Below are 26,664 nucleotides of genomic sequence, written 5' to 3' on the forward strand. Positions count from 1 at the left end.
CCAGGCATATCTCTTGCATTTATTGTCTGGACTAGGTTTTCAACAGGAGGCGTCATGGTTACACTTTCAAATTCAAGGCAAACAGAACACTACAGATAGCAAAGCCGCCAGTGCTGTCAAGCAGAAAAAAAGTCACACTATTTTGGCTGTGGGGAATCTTAAAAGGAAACTTTGTAGGGTTTTTTTTCCGAGTTATTAATAAAAGAAATGAAGACTCAACTGAATTTGGCTTTAAGTTTAATATACATATCAAAGGATGCATTAGCAGCTGGCAAGTCTTAGACATCACTCTTTACTGATAGTGTACATGATATTTAATATAAAATTAACCCCTAATGACAATCACCAGTATTTCTGCAAATGATTGTGATATGCCATGGAAAGTACAATTTTTGCTGAACTAGCCTGATAGCTCAGTGGTATGGAGCCAATTAAATTTTGTCTTTTCTCTATAGTCCATGAAGAATATTTCTGCCTCCAGATACTAGCAAGTGCTAAGTCCTGGTTAGTTGAAATACGGCAGACTCTTCAATTATTATAACAAACTTCCATCCCAGACTCTTCAAATGTAGTAATAGTTTCTTTAAAAAACAAGGTATAAAAAGATTTATAGTAAAAAAATTTTAGCAGCATATGCCACAGCCTATCCCAATCTTAGATGCCTTCCAGTAATGATAGTCAGTTCCTTTATATAACTACAAGTGGCTCCTCTCCTCCCTTTTCAGTTCTCTTTTTGATGACTCTAGGGTAGGCTCTCCTTCTGCTGTCATTGGTTAGAAAGATATGCTGGAAGACCTTGCCCATGTTAGTCAAACAGCATTAAGATGTCAGACCATCCAATTTCCCTCTGACTGTTTCTGAAAAGTAGTATTTTATTATCCCGTGCCTTCCCATTACATTCTTCAGTTTAAGCTACCCAGTAGCCACCATTAAAATGAGCTTTTAGCTTTCTACAGGGAAGAAGAAATGGGCATGTTCTCACAAAACCCCAGAAACTGATGAGCAGAAAACACTTTTCAAGCAATACTAACGTCTAGACTTCCATATAGGATATTTATAATGTACCCATTAGCTTGACAGTATAAGTGCTGAAATCCAGTAAACCACAAAACTGTAGGCCTTGGAACAAAGTTACCCGTGTCTGCTCACAACCTCTCTTCCTCCTACCCTGTGTCTTGCAACTTAACAGGGCATAGACCTGGACAAAAAAATATTCAAAATGTGGGAGAAAAGCACAATCTAACATGCTAATTAAAGTTAAACTGATTTAATTTTGTTCACTTTCTTGACACTCTGCAAATAATATGAAAACCGTATTTTCCTTTTCAGTTTAAGACTACTTCCATTAATCAGACTACTATTAATAGAAAAAACAGCATGTGCTCTAAAGTGAAAAGTTGAGGAGCCTCTGTTGTACACTTTGACAGACTTTGAAAGTGCTTTTACAGGTCACCTTTTGGTACCTTTTTTAAAATGATCAAACAGTATTAAAAATTACAAAATATTGCAAGGATGCAGACTAAAGAGAGCCCATTCAGGAGAAAAGTGCATTTAGAAATGTTAGTATTAAAAAGGTGTCCTTGGATAGGATCATGCAGATTGCAGAGTTGATGCAGTGGCTTCATGTCATATCAGCATTGAAATCCCTCGTTTCACTGCAACATTTTCTTTAATAAAAAAAATCCTACAATGTTCATTGATAAAAATATAATTTCTCTATTATCAGAAGTCTTCATGCATTTCTGTTAATATCCTTAAGGTAACTCCCTATAGGAAAAATAAAATAAGATCACTTTAAATATAAATTAATTACATAGTGTTGTGCTGTGCAATACTAGGGACCACAGCGACTGCGTTGGGATGTTTTAGCAAAAGGTAGAACATGATGAGAGCGTTTGGAATTTTGGAAGGGAAAAAATTTTTTTTAGAGTCTATTGTAATATATAGGTTGGTTTTCTGTCTGTGTTGGTTAAAAAGTGTCAGAGATTGGAGTCTGAAACTGCAGTGTGTGAACTGTGTGCAGTGCTGTAAGACTTACCCTTTCTCTGAGTGCCTAAATCTGACAGTTTTCATATTTTGTTCATATTCTATTGTAGGATGTAAATTAGGATAAGATATTTGCATTTTCTGTTTATTTTAATAAAACGGTGTGCGTATATGTTTGGTTAAATCTTTAATACCGTAACATTTTGAGTTGTGTGTAATTTGAAGCTGCTCTACCCAGCCCTATGTTTATTTGACTATTGCATTGTCTGGCCATGATATGAGAGTCCTGCTGGTGGCAGAGAGAGCAAGTAGGGTGCTGTGTCCAGGAATGCATTATGCACATATGCTATTTTCAGAGAACAGATACCACAGTTGGTAGTATGGCAATAAGTATGCAAGAGGCTCAATACTAAACAATCAGTTCAGTTCTATCAGGGTGCAATCTATCCCCATTAGAAGGCTTTCACTTCAATATTTTTAAAAGTATTTTATCTTAAAAAGGAAAAATGAATGACAAGTACATCCTTCCACAAATTATTGGACAGTATAAATCAAAGTGCACAACTTTAAAAAATAAAAAGGGGTTGGGGGGTCTGATTGAAATGAAGTGAATTTTTACATAAAATCCCTCTTAAAAACAAAATGTTTTTAAAAAATAGACAAAACCCAAGTCAAAGTGAGTTACTTCACTTATTTTGGTGCCATGTTATACACTTGTACCTTACTATTTACAGGATCTGATCCTGCAAACACATAGGCACATGAGTAAAGTTATCAATTTACCTAAGTGGGCTCAGGATCTGACACTGGATTTTGAATGATTAAATAATTAAAGTAAAAATGTTCCTGGTGGAAGCCCAGAAATAAGCTCTGTGTGTTGTTATAAAATCTGTATGTGAATATCTTTGACCTTTCTAGCTCTGGTTAAAAATGATTAATTTCTATAGTACCTATCACTATATAATTGATAGTCCTTTTTAACTACTGCTTAGGCTCATAAATACCAACCTGAAAATCTCTAATGAAGGTTAAGAAGAAGAAGATAAAACCAAAGGCCACTGTCCATTCGCAGATTGCACTCACAAAATGATAAGTATAATCCTGATGGAAATGAGAAACAAAACATACTTCCATATAAAACACTAAAACAAAATTAACATGGAATGGTAGACAGAAATGGCAAATCAAACAAAAATAGAAATTCTCATTAATGTACATGTAGGGAAATATCAAATCTGTAAATGGCTGGTCTTGCTTACATTTTTGGAATTGCCCTTTCCTTTAGGTTTGGGTAGAGAAAAACGTTTAGCGTGATGTCCATCTTGGAAAAATGTGGAATGTATGAATAACAGCTGCTTGAGTAAAACGTCCCTTCTACTCTTATTTGTCTATTTGTGGCATATAACTAGTTCTATTTGAAAACTCTGAGGATGTCATCTGCAGCAAAAACAAACTCCTGCATTCAATGCTCAAATGTTTTTATTCTAGGATGTTTATTACTTGGACTAGGGTGTTGAATGCTTCTTGTAAGGTGCTGAGAGCCCACGACACCAGTTGACTTCAGCAGGAGTTGAGGGTTCTCAGAAATTTGCAGGATTAGCTCCTTAAAAAGTACTGTAAGAGTGGAAACGTATCCAATATTCTATATATTGCATATATACATAACTTATACCATTATGAAATAGTGAAAAGCATAACAAAACTAGTGACTTCATATGTAACAAACAACCAATAAAAATAAACACATTTCCTTGACAGTATTAAGTTTATAAATTGTGCAATAAATTATAGGTTTCCAGAACATTTTAAGTTATTGCACCTTGATGAAGAGACGTGAACTTTATATAATAAAGTCACTCCATTTCCAGTTAGATCAATATCTCTCTATTTATTTAAAAACCAAAATTTAAAAATTAGCAAAAAAAAAAAATTCTCTTTTCCCTTCCCATTCCCAAACACCTATATTTCAGCAAATATCTGATCCAGACTGAGACTCAGAAGATCTGCCCAGTGCTTTGTTTCCTGAAAGCTAATACAGGTTTAAGCTTTCACAGAGTATTAAATATATAGCCCAGGGATGGCTAAACCATGGCTTGCGAGCTGCATGCAGCGCTTTTACAGTTAAAGTGCAGCTCTCAGAGCCCCCCCTTTTGCCCTCCCCCCTCCGCATTCTCCATCTACCAGACTGGGGCAGGAGGAACTCAGGGCTTCTGCCCTGCAGGGAGGGTGGGTCTTTGGGCTTCAGCGTCGCAGGAGACGCCTGCTGAGCTCGGGGCTTCCGCAGGAGCGGGACTGAAGCCTCAAGCCCTGGCAGACATGCCCCGCTGGGCTGAAGCCCCGAGCCCCAGCAGGCGCATCCTGCAGGGCTGATGCCCCGAGCCAAGCCACGCATGCCTGGCTCTCAAACTTCTGAAGATTATCATATACGGCTCGGAAAGTCAGTACGTTTGGCCACCCCTGCTAGAGGCTTTGCATACTCTACCATTAAATAATATGTATTGCATAATAAAGTGAATAAACTGTAGGGGAAAAATCCTCAGTAGAAGGATATAAAAATAAATTCACCTTGGCCATAATCATTCCTATTAAATGTTAAATATGAGGGAGACAATGGCCCAAATTCAAGGCATTCATTCAAAGCCACAGAAGTCAATAGAGCTAGGCCTCAAGCAAATGCATGACATTTTAGAGATGGCCATCCATATCACATGTACTGTGCCTGCACCCAGAGTGTTTGGTAAAAGAGCTGTGCTAGAAGCTCTCTTGCAATGGGGCACAAATAGAATGAAAGGGTTTTTTTCTTAAATATGCCAAATGTTTCAATAAAAGGACCCCATCCCATAACACAAACACAGGAGCTAGACATTATTAAAAATATCTAACTTGTGAAGATTCATCTTCTCGGCTGCTTTTCCACTGTTTTGTCTAAGCATATTGCCCAGCTTACCCTTATAAACTTTAGTAACAAAATGCAGGCACTGCATTCTTTTACTTCATTTGTGGAGAAAGTGCTCCCTCCTGTGGTATAGCTTGTCCACAAATCCAACTTTGAGATCCTTCCCAGTCATCACCACAAGTGCTCTAAGATCCTGATCCATTTCAGTTAATGGAAAGACTGCTATTGATTGCAAAAGGCTCTGGATCTGATCCTAAATGCTTAATCAGGGGCAAGGCTTTAATTAGGAATGCTGAAAAAGTACAGTAAAATAAAGACCAGAGCTAAACCATCAACCATAATTCAAACCAAGATATCCTTGAGGGTTGGCGATCAGACTGATTATTTTATTAATTTCATTTTTTGAGGATGTGGTTGCATAAGGAACCACTGAATAATGAAACAAGTCACTTCTAGAGAGGTTTTATCACAAGATTTCTCACTCAATTTTGCATAATCAGATTGTCTGGAACTTTGGGCGCTTACTTAAAATGAAAGTCCAACCCTTTTGAGGTTTCCCCGTCACTGATTTTAAGAAGCCCAGCTGTTAACTGTTTTTTCCCTAAAATAGGGAAATGCCAGAGGTTTGACAGCTTGTTTATGGTCATACACTATTTAAATTCCTTGTGCTCTTGTCCTTACATGTGCCTAAAAGTACATAGCATCGCGTACCCAAGATAATAGGCTGCAGGATTAAATTGGTTACCTATTAAGGGTTTACCTTTTCACCTGGAATCCATTCAACTTTTGTTATGGAAATTAATGATGCACATGCAATCACTGGGGAAAATAATGTAAAGGAAATCATCAAAATTGCTTAATGAATAATAATGTAAATATTTCTATTTATAATGCATCTTCAGTCATTCTCTAAGACTGAAGACACCAAACAACAAGTTACACTGCAGTATTAAATCAGAATATTAAAAAGCCAAGCAAACATAGTATATTTCCACAAAGGGTCTTACAGTGATCAACACAAAAGACACTCTGAATAAATAAGATTAGGGGTCTTTGTAAAGGAGGGACGGTGAGATGAGGCATTCTTATGGACAGGAGAAGAAACCAAAAGTAGACCCTGGCTGTGTGGCTAAGATGTGTAATCATTTGTGTGAACACTGCTTGTCATTTACGGTCCAATCCAAAGCCCACTGAAGTCAATAGAATGATTCTCATTGACTTCAGTGGGCTTTGGTGCTCCCCTATCTGTGGAGTGACACTCTGGTTAGCCTCTAAGAAGGTAGTTCACCAAGTCTCCCAGCCAGAGAATGACCACCGAGGCCATCTAGTTCAGTATAAAGGGGAAATTGTGGGTGCCAAAATGAAGGGGTAGAGTAGGATCCTCATGACCAAGCTTTGATCAACTTTTGGTTTCTAGGGCTATCTGTGGCAGGAGGGAACCTAGTCAGATGATGAGGATGGAGATAGCACTGAAATGAAAAAAAAATCCCCCCAAACATTTTCTAGCCTGATGTTTAATGGTTTCACTCTGGTTCATCTGTCACTGGATTTATTATATGCTTAGTTAATAAAACCAACTGACAGATCAACTCAATGAGTTATAAAAACAATGAGGAGTCCTTTTGGCACCTTAGAGACTAACAAATTTATTTGGGTATAAGCTTTCGTGGGCTAAAACCCACTTCATCAGATGCATGGAGTGAAAAATACAGTAAGCAGTATATATTATATATCCACCTTAATTGAATTGGCCTCGTTAGCACTAAACCCCCCCCCCCACTTGGTAAAGCAACTCCCATCTTTTTTTGTCCTGTAATATATATACTGCTTACTGTATTTTTCACTCCATGCATCTGATGAAGTGGGTTTTAGCCCACGAAAACTTATGCCCAAATAAATTTGTTAGTCTCTAAGATGCCACAAAGACTCCTCGTTGTTTTTGCTGATACAGACTAACACGGCTACCACTCTGAAACCTGTCAATAAGTAGTAGTCCTGTTCACTACAGTTTACTCATCTGAACCAGAAGGATTAAAACAATGATCAACAGAGGTGATTTCTCTTCAAGAGGCGTGGTTGCTGTGACTCATATTTAGCAGCTCGTAGTAAGTTTATACAAGAACACTGTCCTGTCAATTAGGTTGAATGCACCAATAGAGCAGTTGGCGCACAAGTGATCATAACTTTTCTTTATGTAAAATTTAATTTGTTTTATCTGTATAAAATATACATTTTATATTCAAGAAAAACATTATTTTTTCTACAGGAACTTCACAGCAGAGTTCCTTTTCTCACTAATACTGCAGCTGTCACAAGCCCAGCAGAATCACAAGACAGTCAGCAATTATACAGATTATGAAATAAGTGAATATTATTTGTCATCTTTGGTCTGTTTTTAGTTTCCACGTGACATGGCCAGGCAGCATAATAAAATAAACTTCAGTTTTCCCAGAGCAGGATTTCTTACCAGATTTACAAACTAGTATTTCTGACCTCTTCACAAACACAAAGCTATTACAAATATTTAAAATATAAAACAATTGAAAGAAACAGGTTGAAGCGAGCAGACAAGTACATAAATATACTTGGTATTATCCAGCATAGTGATGTGGGTCAGTCATGAGTTGCATTTTGAACATTCACCACCATGAGTGAGAGAAGCTGCAAATTTAAGAAGTATACTTGACAACAACCAGCATAGTCCCGTGTTATGCTAACAATTTTCACCACTGTGAGCTGGAGAAGCTGTGAATGTGAGCACCTTAGGTCATAGTCTGCCTTCTGAAACATTTGTATAACTTCAATTGCTGCCTGCTATTGCTACTCCTGGGGGAATTCTGCGCCACTGTACAAAGCAGAATTTTACAGAAATTAATGTTGTGCGCACAGAATTTCCTTTCCCCCATAGAAATTGGCTGCAATGCTGTTGGCTGCTACTGGGGGCCGCTGGACCCAGCAGAGCCCAGTTAGCACATAGAAGACACTGCCAGGGGGTGGGGGAGGGAGCTAGATGGTTCCCAGCAGCTTCAGTTCCCCACATGCCTTGAGGGAAGGAGACAGTGGTGTGCAGGAAACTCCACACAAGCCTGTGACCCAGCATCAGGCTGTTTCTCTGGGCTCTGAGGGCCGGGGGGAGGGTAGGAGGATGGGTGTGTGGGCTGGGGCAGACCCATGGCTGGGCTTTGGTGGGGAGGGGTCTGAGTATCTGGGCAAGGGGGTGGCATGGCTGGGCTCTGGGGGATATCTGGGCTGGGGGGGCTTCCGCAGCTGGGCTCTGGGGTGGAGGGGCTGTGGGTGTCTAGTTCCCCCAGCTAGGCTTTGGGAGAGGGAGGGGGAAGAGAAACAGGAACTGGGTTGTCATAGGGGGTTCTTTAACTCTCTACTCCTGGGGGAATTTTTTGTGTGTGTCTGTACTGTTACAGACATACTTGCTGACTGGTATTTTGAAATACATTACCAAACTAATTGAAACTGGTGTGATTAGTGTTATTTTGACAAATAAAATTTGCAGAATTTTAAAGTATTGTGCACAGAATTTTTAATTTTTTGGCACAAAATTCCTCCAGGAGTAAATTATTGCACATACTCTGATGGCAAGGTGGTCTGCCCCTTTAAGGGCCAGGAGGCCTGAGGCTAGCCAATCCTGTTCAATCACACCCCTGTATGCTAATTAATTATATCCTAGCCAGAGGGGGCAGGACTGATTGTTTCAGGCTGTCACCTGCCCACATGTGGGCCTCATAAAGGGCAGAGAATTGTTTGGAGAAAGGGAACCGGAGGGAGTAAGTTAGGTTACTGTGGCTGGTTCTGAAGAAAGGTCTAAGCAGAAGCTGACAACTCCAGGGAAGCAGCCTGGGAGTAAGACCCTGAGAAAGCAAGGGAGGGGCAGGACAGTAGCAGAGGGAGGTTGCCTGCTGACTTCTTGGAGTCAGAGAGTTGGACAAGGAAGGCAGAGGTCTGTGGAAGGACTCTAGCTAAAAAGAGCTGGGAGTCTTTTATGTTGGGACTTCAAGTTGAGGATTGTTTTGTTAATAAATGCAGACTCCAAGCAGGGGAGTTAGTGGGCAGAAAGACTGTGTGGATTATTTTTGGGAACTCAATGAGAGGAAATTGAGGCAGAAAGTGCCTACGTAATGGGAACTTATGCATTTCAGTACAGTAACTCCTCACTTAAAGTCGTCCCGCTTAACATTGTTTCGTTGTTACGTTGCTGATCAATTAGGGAACATACTCATTTAAAGTTGTGCAATGCTCCACTCTTATGTTGTTTGGCTGCCTGCTTTCTTCACAGCTGGCAGCCTCCTGCCCGCCGGTAGACCTTGCGGATCAGCGCCTTCCCTCTCCGCCCCCCGCCTGCGGCAATCAGCTGGCTTGCGGCATTTTGGAGACAGGAGGGAGGGGTGAGGACCGAGGACTTGGCGCCCAGACTCCCCTTCCCTCCCCTGCCTCCCGAACTCCGCAAGCCAGCTGATTGCCCCGGGCAGGAGGTGGGGGGAGGGAGAGGGAGCCTGCGCCAAGTCCTTGCTCCCCCCCCTCCCGCCTCCTAAACGCCTCAAGCCAGCTGATTGCCCCGGGTAGGAGGGACTCAGGAGGAGTGAGGACTCGGCGCGCCTCCCCCGTCCCTCCCTTGCCTCCTGCCGGCGGCAATCAGCTGGCTTGCGGCATTTTGGAGGGAGGGGGGAGGAGCGAGGATGCAGCGTGTGAAGTAAAGGGGGAGGAGGTGGGGGGGAAAAGAGGCAGGGTCAAGGGTGGGGGCTTGGAGGAAGGGGTGGAGTGGGTGGGCTGAGGGTTGAGCCCCCCCACCCCCGGTGCTTGCAGAGTAGGGGAAGCTGCCCTGGAACCTAACCCCCCCTATTTACATTAATTTTTATGGGGAAATTGGATTTGCTTAACATTGTTTCACTTAAAGTCGCATTTTTCAGGAACATAACTACAACGTTAAGTGAGGAGTTACTGTATTTAGTTCCTCTAGCTAACACTCCGAAGATGGCTAGATCTTTTATACAGGAGGAGACAATACAGGCTAGAACAGGGGTGGGCAAACTTTTTTGGCCCCAGGACCACATCTGGGTGGGAAAATTGCATGCAGGGCTGGGGCAGGGGGTTGGGGTGTGGGAGGGAGTGCGGGGTGTGGGAAGGGGCTCAGGGCAAAGGGTTGGGGCAGAGGAGGGGTGCCGGGTGTATGAGGGGACTCAGGGAAGGGAGTTGGGGTGCAGGAAGGGGTGCAAGGTGCAGCAGTGGGCTCAGGGCAGGGGGTTGGGGTGCAGGATTGCGGCAGGGAGTTGGGGTGCAGGAGGTGTTCGGGCTCCGGCCCGGCGCCGCTTACCTGGAGCGGCTCCGGGGTGGCAGCAGTGTGCACCAGTGCCTGCCTGTCCTGGCTGCCCTGGCCCCGCACCATGCCCAGCCCCACGTCCCTGCAGCCCCGAGGGGCGGGGGCAGAGGGGTCCGCGTACTGCCCTTGCCTGTGGGTACCTCCCCTGAAGCCCCCATTGGCCGCGGTTCCCCGTTCCTGGCCAATGGGAGCTGTGGGGGGCGGTGCCTGGAGGCATGGGCAGCACATGGAGCCCTCTGCCCACCCCGACCTCCCCACCAGGGGCCGCAGGGACGTGATGCCGGCCACTTCTGGGAGTGGCGCGGGGCCCGTGGTGCCACAGGGGTGGCAATCCCATGGGCCAGATCCAAAGCCCTGAGGGATGGCTGCTTGTCTCTTCAGTCAGAGGGCCAAATGTGGGTAGGCTCCCACCTGCCCTCTTTATTACTTACAGGGTAGTCTGACCTGTATGTAGTGTGTTGGTAGCTGGTTATTATAGGGTTAACTCTCGTACATGAGTGCTGGACTGTGTGTTGTATTTACATTCACTAGCTGTCTCTTAAAATAGAATCCCCTTTGCTTTCTTCCCCACTCCCCAACCAAAAAAAAAAAAAATAGTAGGAAACAAGGGCATAAGACTTAAATACACTACTGACAACTGAGGTGTAGCTTCTAGAAAGATCTGGTAACGGCCATTCGTGCTTCTTACAATGCCAACTTGCTAAACATGGTGCTCCATCTGCAATATATGCAGTAGCCTGGTATTTATCCTACTTTATAAGTGGTTTAATGTCAGAGGAAGAACATTCGTGTGTAAAGATACAACAATGTGATACACAAAAAGGATACTGGGAATGACAGCTATGCATGACACTATAGAGATGGCCATCCTGATATAACATGTACAGTGACTGTTCCATTGTGGACATGACTTGAAAGAGATGACAGACTGAAGTGCAATGTAAACAACACCAGAGCCAAAAGCCACAAGAGCTCCTCCATCATGGACGCTGGGAACAGATAACTCCTGGAAAGAGAATCAGCAGAGTGATTATCTGTTATTATTTGTGTTACAGTAGTGCCTAGAAACCAATTGTAAAAATTGGGCCTACAGATCTGTCCTAATTGTGAGCTCAGCTGTGGGAGGTGAGGGAAAGGTTAAGGAATGTGTCAATAACCAATAACAACAGTTGTTGAAGGGAAAAGGAGCAAAAGCGAGACAGACTGAATTTGTATGAACAAAAAGGTTGACTGATATAACTCAAGGACTGTGTTAAAATGTTAACTAGTAAACAAGAGGAATAGAGGACCAGAAATCAATTAACCAAAACTGGTGTGTTGGAAATTAGGCCTAATTGGTAGAGAAAAAATGAGGAGACTAGCTATTCCACCCATCACTCCCTTTTTGGGTCCTTAAAGAGACTTTGGGGAGGGAAATTTGGGTACTGAGGTGAGCTTCACCATCTTGGCTCCCGCCCCACCAGTTCCTGGGACATTGGGCCTTCATCATCCTGAGAGATGTCTGACCTGAACCAGGCCAGAGAAAAGGACTCAGACAACACTACCATCTCCACCAGTTCCAGCTAAATCCTAAATACCCCCTGTACAATTTAGTGATTGTGAAAGATGCCACCAGCTTGACACCACTGGCAAACTGAGTGCTTGTCCCACAAAAGAGGTACCACACAGATGATGCAAGATTGCCTATGCTATTTGCCAACATGCCTTCATTTTATATTTGCGGGACTGGTTTCAGGAGTGATAAGTTCATATTCTCTATACCTAGCCAGTCCTTGGCTTTTCTGCTGCAACTGCCAATGAAATGTTTTGGTGGTGTTTTCCCTCACTGCTGGTAAGAGACTAGAACTGCCAGGTCACTTCAAATCCCCCACTATCAGATGGTCAGTCCGAGAGTGTGCAATATAAAAGCTGGGGGGAGGGTGGTGTGCAGCAGTCCAAACCAGTGACTTTGATGTGAAAATCTCCATATCCCTCTGTCAACCCCCTGAGCTCCTTCCCCTTTCCATGTCATCAGCCATCTTTATTTATGTTGTGATATCCAGCTTATTGAAGATTCTCTCACTCTGAAATATATCTGGAAGTGAAACCTACAGTAAAATAAAGTATATGGACAGTCAAAAGAACTTCTTGGATTCTCTAAATGTATAAACTACATATGTTAAACTATGCCAGATCTATATCACCTCTGTGCCAGAGAAATCCTCTCAGAGCTAGTTAAACCAGTTTTTAAGCTGGTTTCTGCCACCAGAGCAGTGCAAAGCAGCATTAATAGAACACGTCTTCCTTGCTTTTGTTATATCTTCTTTCCCTTCCTGGCATGAAGCCACCTTTCTCCCCTTTTTCTTTCCTATGATGGTGTAATTTTACCCTGTTGTTGTCTTCAACATCTGCTCCCCCCTGCCGCCCGCTTCTCTTTTGCTTCACTCCTTCTCCACCCCCCTTGTTGTGTTTTATTCTGTTCAGATTTTTATACTATGTCCATTACTGTGCTATCTAAATGGCTCCTCCTCTCTATTTTCCTTCCCCCCCCCCCATGCTATCTATATATGAAAACAGGGTCTCATAATTGAAAGTGTTAGACAAGCTTAACTACACGTGTTGCTACCAGCACCACTGTTCTCTTCTTTTCTAACTTATTTCTTGGACCGTCTCTGCCTCTCACCCTAGCCTCCATACATGCCAAAAAAGGGCTCAGAAAATTTACCAGATACCTAATAGCTAGGGGACTAAGCCTAGTGGCCAAAGATATGGGGGAACCTCCTTTGTCCAGGGGCAATGGCTAAGAGGCACAATCAGACCCATAGATATAAGATTTTTGCTTTACCTAACTCATGCTCTGAGGAGTTTCTCCTTTAATGGTCAGTTGCTCCTTAACACCATCCCACCAACTGTATTTCACTTCTGTATTTTAAAATACTGTATGATTAAAAATAGAGAATAAACACCTGATTCACCTCTGTTCACCTTCACAGAAGTTCTTTTGCTTTTAGGAAACATTGCTAGCTATCTTCCGCCCACACTTTCCAGCTGTTTTGCTGAGCATTCAGGAGCAATACCATTACAATTATACTCTCCATCTTGCCTTCCCCAGTACCAAAATGACAAAAAAACTTTCCGTACAACTAATTTTGCTGATTAAAAATTAACAACAGAGCTCACAAGATTTGGGTAGATAAAAGCAAATTATAAAATTCACAGCATGTGTGAAATTGAAATGTTTTCACAAGCTCAGAGGTGAATTGAAAAAATACTATTTTTTTGGTTATCTTTTTCACAGTGCAAATATTTGTAATAAAAACTAATATAAAGTGAGCACTGTGCACTTTGTATTCTGTGTTGTAACTGAAATCAGTATTTGAAAATGTAGGAAAACATCCAAAAATATTTATAATATATTTAAATTGGTATTCCATTATTGTTTAACAGTGCAAGTGAAACTGCAATTAATCATGACTAATTTTTTTAATCTCGTGATTTTTTTAATCGTTTGACAGCCCTCATTAAGAGATGAGTAGGTAAAACAGGCATGATCAAATGAAAATCAAAATTAGTGATGTGACTGGGCTCCCTCTCTGAGTTTTATGTCAAAGTTGTTTTCCTGATTCTACTAAACTATTTTTCATTCCTGCTTCATCTTTTCCTGGTTGGAGTTGGTTTTGGTTTCTGGGGGAAGATGTTTTTATTATGCATCACCACCAGATGGTCCAACCAGTGCAACAGGGATTTGTTTGCTACCGATAGAACAAATCAATAATCGCAGGGATTATTTTTAAGATGCAAAGCATGATTTATATGATTTAATTTCTACAGTGTGTAAACCTTTCGTTACAAAATATTGCCTGAAGGTATTATTAACAGAGCTGGACACTGCACTGGAGACCTTTTAGCCTGAAACATCCAATGTTTACTACTTGCAAAACTGTATTCCTCAGTTTTTGAAACTATCCATGGATTTGCTAACTCACAGGCCTTATCTCTCTTCTCTCCTCAGCTCTCTCTGGTTGACTATTACTGTTCTTCTCTGTTCCTTCCCTATACACAATTGTACATTGTTAGATTACTATACAAGCACAATACTGTGTACAAAACAAAATGTGCCTATATTGTGGCCTAACAATGTATGACTGAGCTTGTTATCAGAAAGTCACATAACAAATATGGCAGAATAAAAAGATGGGACTATAGCCTCTCCATTCCAACAAAAAATATGTTTCTGTCTTCGTGTCTCATTAAAATGGTTTCCTCCGCTCCAAATGAGAAATCTTCTACCCTTAGTATATAAAACCCTACAGTATATGTGATCACATTAAGTCACGTGAGGAAACTGGCAAACAATTAATTATTAATGCATTCTATACTTAGTAAATGGCTTGAAACAGATTAATTCTACTAAGAATGAACTTTACTATACAAGGACAATCATAATAATAAATGAAAGTTCAAATATCCAGATTTCAGAGATGAAATCAAAGCTGGTAACAAACTGTGCAAAATGCTGTAAATTATTTAAACATACTGTTTGGCTCTGGCTTTTGGCAAATTATTGATAAAGTACAGCAGGCTACATGACATATCAAGGAAGATTAAAGAAATCTTTCATAACATCCCACAGTTTTTTCCCCTCAAGGGACATAATCAACTGATTTTATACTAGGTTTGCAGAAGCCCTAACACAGGAACTTTGCAATGATTGCAAAACACTTGGTTTGGATGGCCTTTTGCACCTCTCACAGGAGTTTATATTGTTGTGTAGAATGCCTTTCTCAAGAAAAGAATTGGGGAAAATGGTGGAATTTAGATGTTTTTTACATTAGTTACTTTCTGAAAAGTTCCCATGCAATTCTGTGGATTCCTTTCCTTGTCCAGCACAGAGAAGGAAAGTGAGGCAATAATGAAACTTTGCTTGCTGTCTCATTTTCATCTAGTTAAGAAGTAACTTTCAGAGAGGTAACATGGTCTTGTGATTAAGATATTGGCGTGGGTCCCAGAAGATCAGGGTTCAATTTCCAGCACTCCAACAGATTTCCTGTGTGACCTCCAATAAAACCACTTAATATCTCTTTTCTCTTGTCTGCAAAATGGGGATGATACTTCCTTTGCCTGTCTTGTCTCTTCAGACTGTAAGCTGTTTGAGGCAGGGACCTGTATCTTATTATATGTTTGTACAGCATGAAGCACGATGGGGCCCTGACTGGTTTGTATTGCAGTACAAATAGTAAAATAAGGAATGTCAGAATCAGTGAGAACTCGTCTTATGCTTTCTGAGAAGATCCCAAAATCTTATTAAGAAACTTTTAAGAAAGAACAAAAGAGTTGGAGAGAGAAAGTTAAAATAAAAAATAGATGATAAAAGAGATAATGGGCAGAGATCAAAATTTTTCTTTCTGATCTCTGGTCAAGGACCAGGGCTAGAAGAAGTTTATTATTGTGTTTTTCAAATAAAATATTTCTAGACCTTCTGTATTGCAAGATTTCAAACCTCACATTCATGTCATTCTGCTTACTATCTTACTCTTTTCTCTTCATTGCAGTATTTGGAGCTCTTGATTTTGCACTGATATTGCCAACTCTGCTCCTGTAACACTTCTTGTGTCTGGTCTAGTGGTTCTCGCTCTCTGCTCTGTCTCCACAGCATGTATTGAGAGAAAGAGGAGAAGGGGACCACCAGGAGCAGAGCTGGCATCTTAGGAGCATGAAGAGTGCTACCAGCAAGTGGGCAATGGCAAAAGGAGGGGCTATTTCTGGTTCAAGATGCCTCAAAAATATTTGTAGTTAAAATGTTTGAGGAGTAATGATATTGAGAGAGGTGAAGCAGGACAATACAGAAAGCAAGCATGGGACGCATATTAGGAGGTAAGGGATATTAGAACCTCACAGTGTCCATTGGGCCCAGAAGTTCTCTTAGTAGAACAGCCAGTCTCCCTCCCTGCTAATCAGCACTCCTAAAATAGGTACAGACTTTGCCCTCACCTCTGCAATGTTCCCACTGTCTACCAGCCTGGAAAGCATAATAAATCCTTAGTTTTCAGCCCAAATTGGAGTCTGCTGCATCCTGCATGGTATCAGTTGACAGATAAGAAGCTGACTAGCTGCACATCAAGCTCAAAATATACTTTTACTTGGTCTCTAAATGGATGGTGTGTGTTCTGTTGCTCTATGAGAACACTAATTACCCAATGTGGTCAAGTATCTTTAAGATCAGGAAGTGGGCTGCTTTCTTTTTAAAAGAAAGAGAAGTGGACAAAGACATGGAATTAGTAAATTATCCTAGTCATTTGCTTATAATTTTACAGTGTAAACTGTAATGGCTTGCAACATAAAAAACAAAATATTTCCACTCAAGTGTTCTTAGAACAAGACTTACTTTCTCAGGCAGTGGGAAGATGCAAGTTGCACATACACACAAACTTCAGCCTAGCTCACAACCCATTACTTCTTACAGTTGCAAAATTTCTGTGCTCTGGGGCACATCTACCTTCACATATCCTTCTAAACCGCATGGCCTTCTATGTTCTTATGCGCCCTGACTCAGCAAAGTATGTAAACACATGCTTAAGTCCATCCTCATTCAAAAAAGGAAGGTACTATCACTTGTGCCTAACTTTAAGCATATAAGCCAGGGGTTGGCAACCTTTCAGAAGGGGTGTGCCGAGTCTTCATTTATTTATTCTAATTTAAGGTTTTGCATGCCAGTAATACATTTTAACCTTTTTAGAAGGTCTCTTTCTATAAGTCGATAATATATAACTAAACTATTGTTGTATATAAAGTAAATAAGGTTTTTAAAATGTTTAAAAAGCTTCATTTAAAATTAAATTAAAATGCAGAGCCCCCGGACCGGTGGCCAGGACCCGGGCAGTGTGAGTGCCACGGAAAATCAGCTCGCGTGCCGCCTTTGGCACACGTGCCATAGGTTGCCTATCCCTGATATAAGCAGTCCCAGCTTTTGCTGGTATATGCTGAATCTCCAATAGGAGGGGTTTGCCAATAAAGCTAGGGTAGACAAGACCTAATTTGTTTTGCCCTCCACTCCAAACCTGAAAGGCTTAACAGATCACTTGTTCCACTGGAGTGATAACTTGCAGACTGGTGCTATTAACCTCTCTTTATCTGTTAATAAGGCTATGCTATACTAGAGAAGGTTTTGCCAGTATATCTATACCAGCAAATCTGCCTGGTGTAACTTATATCAGCAAAGGAGTGCTGATATAAGAATAATAGAATAAGCTAAACAGGTAAAAGCGCTTTTATGCCAGTCTAACTATGTCTACACTAGAGCTTTTGCTGGAATAGAAATGTCACCAAAAATCACACCCTTAATCGATACTGCTACACAGGCAAAAGTTTCTAGTGTAGACCTGGCCTTAAGAGAGTTAGGAGCCAAATATTTCCTTTGGAAGACTAGTGGAACAGATGGAAGTAAAAAAGGACACTGTTTCTCATGTTGTTAATTTACCAATCCATAAATACAGCATTAACCATTTAGATCTATAATTTTTTATGGTTAAAACTTTTAAAATTAGATTTGTGATTAAAATTGGACCATACCTGAAAATTTGCAACAATGCCCATTCCAATACAGCCCAGAAATCCAATACATAATGCAATTAAGTTACATGAAGGACTCATAAAATTTGATGATTCATTTTGCTTCTCTATTATTAAATATCTGATGTACATTGTAGCTGCACCTAAAAACAGAAAAAAAACCACCCAAAACATTTATTTTCATTTATCATGCAATTATGTTATACTTTTTCATTTTCTTTGGTGAAATTACATATACATTTACAAAATTAACTTAAAACCACTATCCACTGAATTATATCTTCTCTAATTCTACTGTGATGGGAGTGGGAATGGGGACTAAAAAGTAGTAAGTTCTACATGTATTATTTTCAGATGACATTTTGAAGGGGTCTCCTCAATACTATTTTCCCCAGGTGTCCCCATAAATTACTTTGGGACAATTTAGGAAACAGGGTCATTTCAGTCCCATTACAATTTGGATTTTAGAGAGCAGAGAATGTTGACAACCATGTAGCCCACGTCAGGATAGGTTATGACAGGGAGACGAGCACTAAGTTGGAAGATGGACAGTTTATTAGTCTTTAGTCTGCCCTGATAGATCTCTATATTCCAGAACTACATCTGTTAACGACCAGCATATAGTTTCTTTGTTGGATGTAAGTAATAGGAAAAAAAGTGCATTCAACTATGTTATCTGAAATTGTTCTCAACGCTTGGGGCCCAATTCTGACTAGCCCTTGCCATAAGAACCCTCCAAACTAGTGTATACGGATATTTTTTGCCAAAATATCACTCAGTCTTTAGGCTCTGATACTCAATCTATAGGCCCTAATACTGAATTAATTCCTATCAAGGACCTATTTACATATGAAAATTGACTACATCAGCGAATTGCATTATAACAGGATGGGGTCAATATGTTGTAAATCAGGCCCTGTAAAGAACAACATTATAACACAGTTCATAACTCAGGTCCTGTCTACATAGGGAAGAACAAATCATACAGCGTTATACACAATTTCCCCAACACAGTAAACTTGCCTATGCAGATAGGTCCTTAGAGGAGATATAACTGGAGAAGGAGGTTGTGTATAGAGACCATTTTGGGGTTGGGGAGCATATATGCATAAATATGCAGGCCCAGATTCCCCAGTCCATCAGATGAGAGGAGAGTGCACAGTCAGTTGCAGTTCTTTGATTCAGGACCGCCGGCCCCCCTGCAAGATTCCTAATGGACAGGGTGGATTGATTTAAACCAAAGCAATTTAAATCCCTGATTTTGATCATGATTTTAATCAGCAAGCAGGAAACCTGAATTCAAATAATCAATTTTAATTGTGTTTTGCATTTGTAGTTTTTAGTTAATTTTCTAAGACAGACTGATTCAAATTGGTGGTAACCACTGAAACATGTCGATTTACAACTAAATATAGCCTTTATACTAAATCGGTTCTTCTTTTTGCCCACCAAGAGGATACATTATATCTACACATATTTATTTAAGTCTTTACACAGCTTAACTTACATTTATTCAGATTCTTATTTTTTACATTTATTATGTTAGAAAATAGTGAATGGTGCATTTCTTACTTACTAGATGACTAATTTTTACTTGTGATTTGTGTCAATCTATTTGAATGGATATTCAAATTCAATTAAAAGTACACAAAACCAGCATTTTTAAAATGTGCTGGTTCCCGGCCAATGGGAGCTGTGGAGCCCCGTGGCTGACCCTATGCATAGGAGCCGGAGGGGGGACATGCCGCTGTTTCTGGGAGCTGTGCGGAACCCCCAGCTGGAGTGCCAGAGTGGGGCAAGCCGCAGCCTGGAGCACCGGAACAGGGCAAGCCCCCGCTGGAGTGCCAGAGCAGGGTAAGCCCCAAACCCTGCTCCCTGGCAGGAGTTCGAGAGCCAGATTAAAATGTCTGAAGGGCCGGATGTGGCGCCAGGGCCGTAGTTTGCCCACCCCTGCTTTATACTCACTGACCCCTAAGTCGCACTCTGCAGTTCCCTCTATCGTGTTCTGGAGTAGGCTCCCTGCAGTATTTTGTGGGGACTGGAATAGGGGCAACCTGCTTCTGTTATTCATCCTACTTCTAGATCCAGGTTCTCTGATATTCAGACAGAATTTGGCCCTAGATATGCTCAGACCAAATACCCCATACATACCTAAAAATGCTGAAATATTAATCATAAACCCAAAGATGCCACTTTCTGGAGGTTTTGTTCCTGTGTCACTAAAACAAGAAGAACAAGCTTGTAAGATTGAAGTCCTAAATTATACTACAATTCCCTAAAATAAATGTCATTTGTATGAGGTTTTATTTTAAGAAGACAGACATTTAAACAAGGAAATATAATGTCCTCTGTTGCTTGTCTAAGGCTTTACTGGTTGAATTGAATGTTTATTTTTGGGTGAAAAAACTGTTATCTTACCATAGAACACAGTCTCTGGGCTATATCCCTCCCCCAATCCAACACTCATACAGAGCTGTGATGACCTGGAGTTACACAACAGGTATCTATGAACGGCAACTAGTTAGAAGGACATTGGTGAACTTTACGGAGGATGGCACTGTCAATGCCATTTTATATGTCAACTGCCAGCTAAGCTAGTACTGTAGTTAAGACAATGTCAATCGACAGTATGCAGGCTTGTGGGAACATATGGTTCTGTGTTGGACTGTTGGATCCTACAGATAGTTCTGCTATCAAAGGACAGAATTGTACTCTGATTCACACCCCAGCCCTCAATTCCAGTATCCTGCTCTCTCTACTTGTGTGGATCTGCCTTTGACTGATAAAAGGACGGAGCAGCTACATTAAAATGCTAGAGCTGCAGGGCCCCAATTCTCCTTTCATTTACATAATATAAATCAGGACTAACTCCATTGAAATCAATTATATTATATGAATGTAAAACTGCTGTAAAGTGAAAGGAGAATCAAGACTACAGTGCACTGTTAACGTTCAAACCTGCAAGTGGTTCAAAACATAAGCTCTGCAATTTCCCCTCCTTAGCTTGCTATTATGTTTAGTAAAACAATTTTATTAGAGGCACTTTAGTAAGGTAGTCTCTGCTATATCCACACAAGTCTTCTCTTCAGGAATACATGGATGCTGGAACTAGGGGTGCTGCCACATCCCGTGGCTTGAAGTGGTTTTCACCATATAGATGGTTCAGTTTGGTTCAATGGCTCTCAGCACCCTCACTATAAAAATCATTGTCATTTAATGGCCAAAATGTCAAGGTTCTTGCTAAAATTCCAGGAATAAATAAATGTAGGTCTTACAGTATACACATAATTATACTATACTAAACAATATACACTGTAATAATCCTTGCTGGTACTGCACATTGAACAAGCAGCTCACTTTAGTGATGTGTACCCACTGCTCTCCTTCTACCTTGCTTACTGGTTATCTTCTTGAAAGGAGCCCCCAATTCACCTACTCAGTAATTTTGGGAAGCCTTCATTCTTGTAACCACTGATGTGACAAACAATTCCTTATTTTAACATGATAGAAAGAAAAGGGGTCAAACACTCAGAAAACTAATATAGAATATTTAATTGTACTTAGATTCCTTCTATTCTGCCACTTCCATTTATTTACAACCAAATTTTCAAAAATAGCCACGGACTTGGCTGCTTCAAGGTTTTTGACTGCCCAGCTTGGTTCAATTTTCATAAGTTCTGAGCATCTGTAGCTCCCATTGACTTCAACTGAAACTGTGGGTGCTCAACACCACTCCCTCAAATCAGGCATCCAAAAAAACCAAGGCACCCCAAGTCAGTGGCCGTTTTTAAAAAAAGTTTGGCCATCTTGTTTACTTCAAGTAGGAAGACTGGAAACAGACCTTCAAAATTAAATCGGAGAATTGCAATCTCCCTCTGCCCCCAAAAGGTTGATGTGCATAGTCTGTCTATCACTTCCGTGCAAATTAGGCTAGCTGGTTAAGAATGGCAAGAAACTAGATGGATACATTGAAGATAGTGATATGAGTCCTTTTCTTTGTGAAGTTGTTGAAACTAATACTGAAAACATCCATACTGACTCCCAGCACATATGGATAAAAATTCTAATAGGGTTCAGAGAGCAATAGCTTGGGACACTTCAGCATTTAATCAATGTCTTAGAGTTTCTACAGCCTCTCAGGACAACGTTAAGATTTTCTATTCATCTTATCTTCTAGTTATTATGGTTGTTAAAGACTTGCTACAGCACATACTTTTTAATAATCACACATTCTTTACCTGACAGCGAACCTGGTAAAAACAAAAAAGTTGCCTTAATTTCCCATTTAATGGCGCAGGTGTATTTGAATGCCATCCTTAATCTTTGTTTTAATTATCAGGGCCTTTTTAACCTTGCATTTTTTATATTTTCCTCATGAGCCTGGAGCAGTTTTAAAAAACGGCAGAAGAATTACTTCCAAAGTAAGCCACTTGAGACAATTCTGAAGTACTTCTGCAAATTAGAAACTGCTCTATGCAACCCAAGTACTGAACCATGGTTACTTCAAAGCCTTTGAAGAGCTTCAGGTGAGAAGGGAATGGAATCTGCACACGTGAAGTATGCAGTCTTTTGAAATTCTGGGAACACTTCACATTTTAAGAGCAGTCCAAATAATTTTAAATTGTACTGACCTCCATTAATTATTGAATTAAAGCTGTCAAACTAAATTGTATAAAGTTCTACAGTTTCAAGGAAACTCAGTGCTGTGTATATTCAAATATGTACAGTATTTAAAAATGATTGTTTTTTCAGACCACAAATATCATAGGCACATCTACAATGTAACCATAAGGTACAGTACTGGATTTTCAGGGACAAAATCATTGTAATTCTATACTTTTCACTATAAAGAATAAACTAACATGAAATGAAAACTTAAAATGCATAACTGATGTCTTCAGTATCACTGCTGTAGATATTTTACAGAAATGATTTGCTTTACCTGTAGTTGAGAAAGATTTAAAATGAAATTACATTCATCATATAGAAATGTTTAAATGGAAAAAAACATATAGCGCATATGAAACAAAATCTGCTATTAATTTAATTTACAATAATGTACAGGTAAGGGTAACCCACTGTGGATAACATGAGTGAATTAGGAAGAAGTGATAATATTAATGTTTAAGATTGCCACTCAGAACTCTGCTGAATCAAATATTATTTTGAAGTGTATGGAGGGGAAAGAGAATGAATATTTAAGATCCAAAATATTTACACTCACTGTCAGAAAATACCTTATATGCCTATTATAGAGTCAAATTCTTCTGCTTCAAAATGAAATCCCAACATTTATCATCACAAGGAACTATGACATTCATTGATCGAAAAAGTACCAGCTTGCAGAAAATATCCTTAGGAATCTGACATTGAGTATTCAAACCACCAAGTTAAAAATGAGCCAGAAAATTCAACCCACTACATCCTACTAGGTGACTTCAAGCTTTTTGTAAAGATCAGTTTAGATTCTGAGCAGCATAAAGGAAAGGACTCACCATCCATACTACATCCACTCCCCATTTTAGGTTCTGTATATGATAGACGGTGAAGTTTCCTACCAAGAACTGTGTTTAAGCAGTTTGCTAGAAAGATATTAATATAGATGTCCTGGCCAGTGTAGACATGTCCTATGTCTTCGCATGATATCTGTTACATCATAAAGAAATACAACTGAAATAGCTATGAGTGGACATATATTGGGTATTTATAAAATAAAAATTATTATAACTGAAAACTTGTACTCAAACCTGATAATATCCTGCTCCTTTGTCTAACTGAAACTCTTTCTAGAGAACTAGTTCATTTTTTAATATCCAGTAAATGAGCCAAGACTGCATATTGCACAACTGAAATATCTTGCAACATTCTTCCCCTTTCACTTTAATCATGCTAACTTATGGCTGAATCCCATGATTCAGCTATCTCTTAAACTAAAGGAATGAACCAAGTACTAAACAGTATAAAAATGTGTTACAGCTACTAGGCAAAAATCACCATATCATTTTGAAGAGCACAGAATGCTGAATCAGCCTTCTATCAAAATCAGTTGAGTTCAGAACTATTAAAAAATTGTATGCCAAATTTTGCTGCATATCCTGTTCCACAAATGCAATTCTATGCTGCTCTGAAATGATAGGGCATATTTTCATCTCTTCATCCACTCATTCAGGAACTATGGCTGTACAAATGCTAGCAGACCTGGGGCCAAATTTGTCTAATGGTGTATGTGACAAAGGTCTTAGAGGTGACCTGCAAAGGATTTCAAATAAATTAAGCTTGTGTCCTTCCCCCCACCCCCACTTCTTACTGATGAATAAAGAGGGTCTGAAGTGTTTTTAATTTAATTTATTTTCCTGATTATTTATTTATTTAAAATCTTAGCCATATCAAGATTATAAAGTCTGGTCTTCCCTAGTTTTATTGGAAGATCTCCTAGGAGACGGAAGGATATTTAATGTGAGACCTTAACACCTTTATTGAAGGGTAAAGGTGTTGAATCTATAACCTAGGCCTAATCTCCATACAGTTCTTGTACTGATATAACTGTGTCAGTTAGGAGTGTGATTTCTTTTTTAAACCAAAAGGTATACCAGCACAATGCCTATTGTGGATACAGTAACACCAGTTTAAAGGTGCTTTAAGTTTAAATTGGTATATCTTATTTCCCTTCCTATGGTAGGGGAGAGCTATACTAGAATAAACACCTTTATATAAGTAATACTGTGTCCAAACTAGGGGGGTTGTACTGCTTTAGCTATACTGGTATAGTTTACCCCTGGGGGAATTCTGCACCACTGCGCAATGCAGAATTTTGCAGAAACTAACATGCGCACAAAATTTCCTTTCCCCCACAGAAATGGGCTGCAGTGCTGCTGGCCGCCACTAGGGGCAACTGGACTTGGCAGAGCCCAGCTTGCACATAGAAAACCTTGCCGGGGGAGGGAGAGGGAGCTAGAGCACTGGTGGGCAATCTGCAGGCCACACATGGCTCGTCAGGGTAATCCGCTGGCGGGCCGCCAGACCATTTGCTTACATTTGCACTGCCACCCGCAGCTCCCAGTGGCCGCAGGTTGCCTGCCACTGAGCTAGAGGATTCCTGGCAGCTGCAGTTCCCAGCATGCCTGGAGGGAAGGAGAGGGTGGCACGCAGGAAACTCCATGCAAGACTGGGACCGAGCATCAGGCTGTTTCTCCCTCTGGATCCCTGGGCTCTGGTGGGGAAGAGGGTGTGTGTATCTGGGTTGGGGGGCCCCGTGGTTGGGCTCTGGGGAGGAGGGGTTGTGGATGTCTGCCCCCCAGCTTGGGGGTAGGAGTAGAGGGCAGAGAAACAGGAACGGGGTTGTATAGGAGTTTCTTTAACTCTCTACTGGTGGAATTTGTGTGTGTGTCTGTATTGTTACAGACATACTTGCTGACAGATATTTTGAAATAAATTACCAAATTAATTGAAACTTTCATGATTATGTAGTGTTATTTTGACAACTAAAATTTGTAGAATTTTTAACTTTTTGGTACAGAATTTTTAATTTTTTGGTGCAGAATGGCCCCGAGAGTATATAGTTACAGCAGTACAATTTTTGTGTTTACAAGGCCAAAGGCGTCCTGTAATCAGAATGTCAGTCACTGAAGTTAAATAGGTGTAACTAAAAACACAATGTTGTTTTAAATGGAATAAATCTCTCTTCCCCTCTTAATTAGTATTATGTATTATTTGAATTGCAGTAGCCTCTAGAGTAGGGGTTGGCAACCTCTGGCATGCGGCTTGCCAGGGAAGGGGAATAATTAAGCCACGCGGCTCGCCAGGGTAAGCACCCTGGCGGGCCGGGCCAGTTTATTTACCTGCCGCGTCCACAAGTTCAGCCGATCGCGGCTCCCACTGACCGCAGTTCGCCGCTCCAGGCCAATGGGGGCTGCGGGAAGCGGCGCGGGCTGAGGGATGTGCTGGCCGTGGCTTCCCGCTGCCCCCATTGGCCTGGAGCGGCAAGCCGCAGCCAGCGGGAGCCACGATCGGCCGAACCTGTGGATGCGGCAGGTAAACAAACCAGCCCGCCAGGATGCTTACCCTGGCCAGCCATGTGCCAGAGGTTGCCGACCCCTGCTTTAGAGGCTCCGATCAGGGCCCCAATTGTGCTATAAAAGGTACATACATACGTGTAATTTAAAATGCCTGAGTCTCTGTCCCAAAGAGCTTACACTCTTACAGCCTAATCCTACAAACATTTAAGCACAGAAGCAATTAAAGATAAGCATATAAATATTTACAGGAGTAGGTCCCATATGTTAAGACAATAAATGGAGAAAAACAGATGAACCAGGGAGGAGTGTGGGAAGAACAAGGTAAACAGTTACATGATTGTGTTTGGTATAAGAAGCAACAGTCACTTAGGCCTGGTCTACACTTAAAAGTTTTACTGATATAACTATTTTAGTTAGTGGTGTGGTGTTTCTTTTACCCAAACAGTTATGCTTGTAAAAGCCCTAGTGTGAACATACATCGCTACCTCGATATAACACGACCTGATATCATACGAATTCGGATATAACACGGTAAAGTAGTGCTCCGGGGGGGGGCTGGGCTGCGCACTCCAGTGGATCAAAGCAAGTTCAATATAACGTGGTAAGATTTTTTGGCTCCCAAGGACAGCGTTATATTGAGGTAGAGGTGTAGTGATATTTGTAAAAAGGTGATTTATACCAGGATAATTATTCCTCTTCCCATATGGTAATAGCCATATCATTGTAAAGCACCTTTATACCAACGTAAGTGTGTCCACACCTCGGTGTTGTACCAATTTAACAATACAGGTATAGGTAAAGCGATACAACTTTTTCATGAACATAAGCCAATGGGACCTGATCTAAAGACCACTGAAATCCAAGTCCATAAGACTCTCTCTATTGAC

General features: G+C 40.8%; 1 protein-coding gene across 2 annotated transcripts in view; it reads right to left on the reverse strand.

Annotated features, from left to right (window-relative positions):
* Positions 1 to 224: 224 nt before the first annotated feature.
* The window catches only part of DRAM1 (DNA damage regulated autophagy modulator 1), a 29,218-nt gene continuing 2,778 nt past the window's right edge, over positions 225 to 26,664 (reverse strand). The window contains exons 2-7 of one of the 2 annotated variants that reach the window (XR_006174760.2): positions 19,914 to 19,981; positions 17,763 to 17,905; positions 11,043 to 11,220; positions 5,628 to 5,701; positions 2,995 to 3,087; positions 225 to 1,767 (exon numbers count right to left, since the gene is read on the reverse strand). Coding sequence is in view for 1 of the 2 variants with exons in the window: in XM_005303689.4 (XP_005303746.2) it covers positions 1,723 to 1,767; positions 2,995 to 3,087; positions 5,643 to 5,701; positions 11,043 to 11,220; positions 17,763 to 17,905; positions 19,914 to 19,981 (586 nt within the window). In the remaining variant the exon portion in view is untranslated. The remainder of the gene's footprint in view (positions 1,768 to 2,994; positions 3,088 to 5,627; positions 5,702 to 11,042; positions 11,221 to 17,762; positions 17,906 to 19,913; positions 19,982 to 26,664) is intronic. The other variant, XM_005303689.4, reaches the window with a different exon arrangement.

This window comes from Chrysemys picta, chromosome 1, assembly GCF_011386835.1.
Source record: "Chrysemys picta bellii isolate R12L10 chromosome 1, ASM1138683v2, whole genome shotgun sequence".
NCBI classification, from domain to species: domain Eukaryota; kingdom Metazoa; phylum Chordata; order Testudines; family Emydidae; genus Chrysemys; species Chrysemys picta.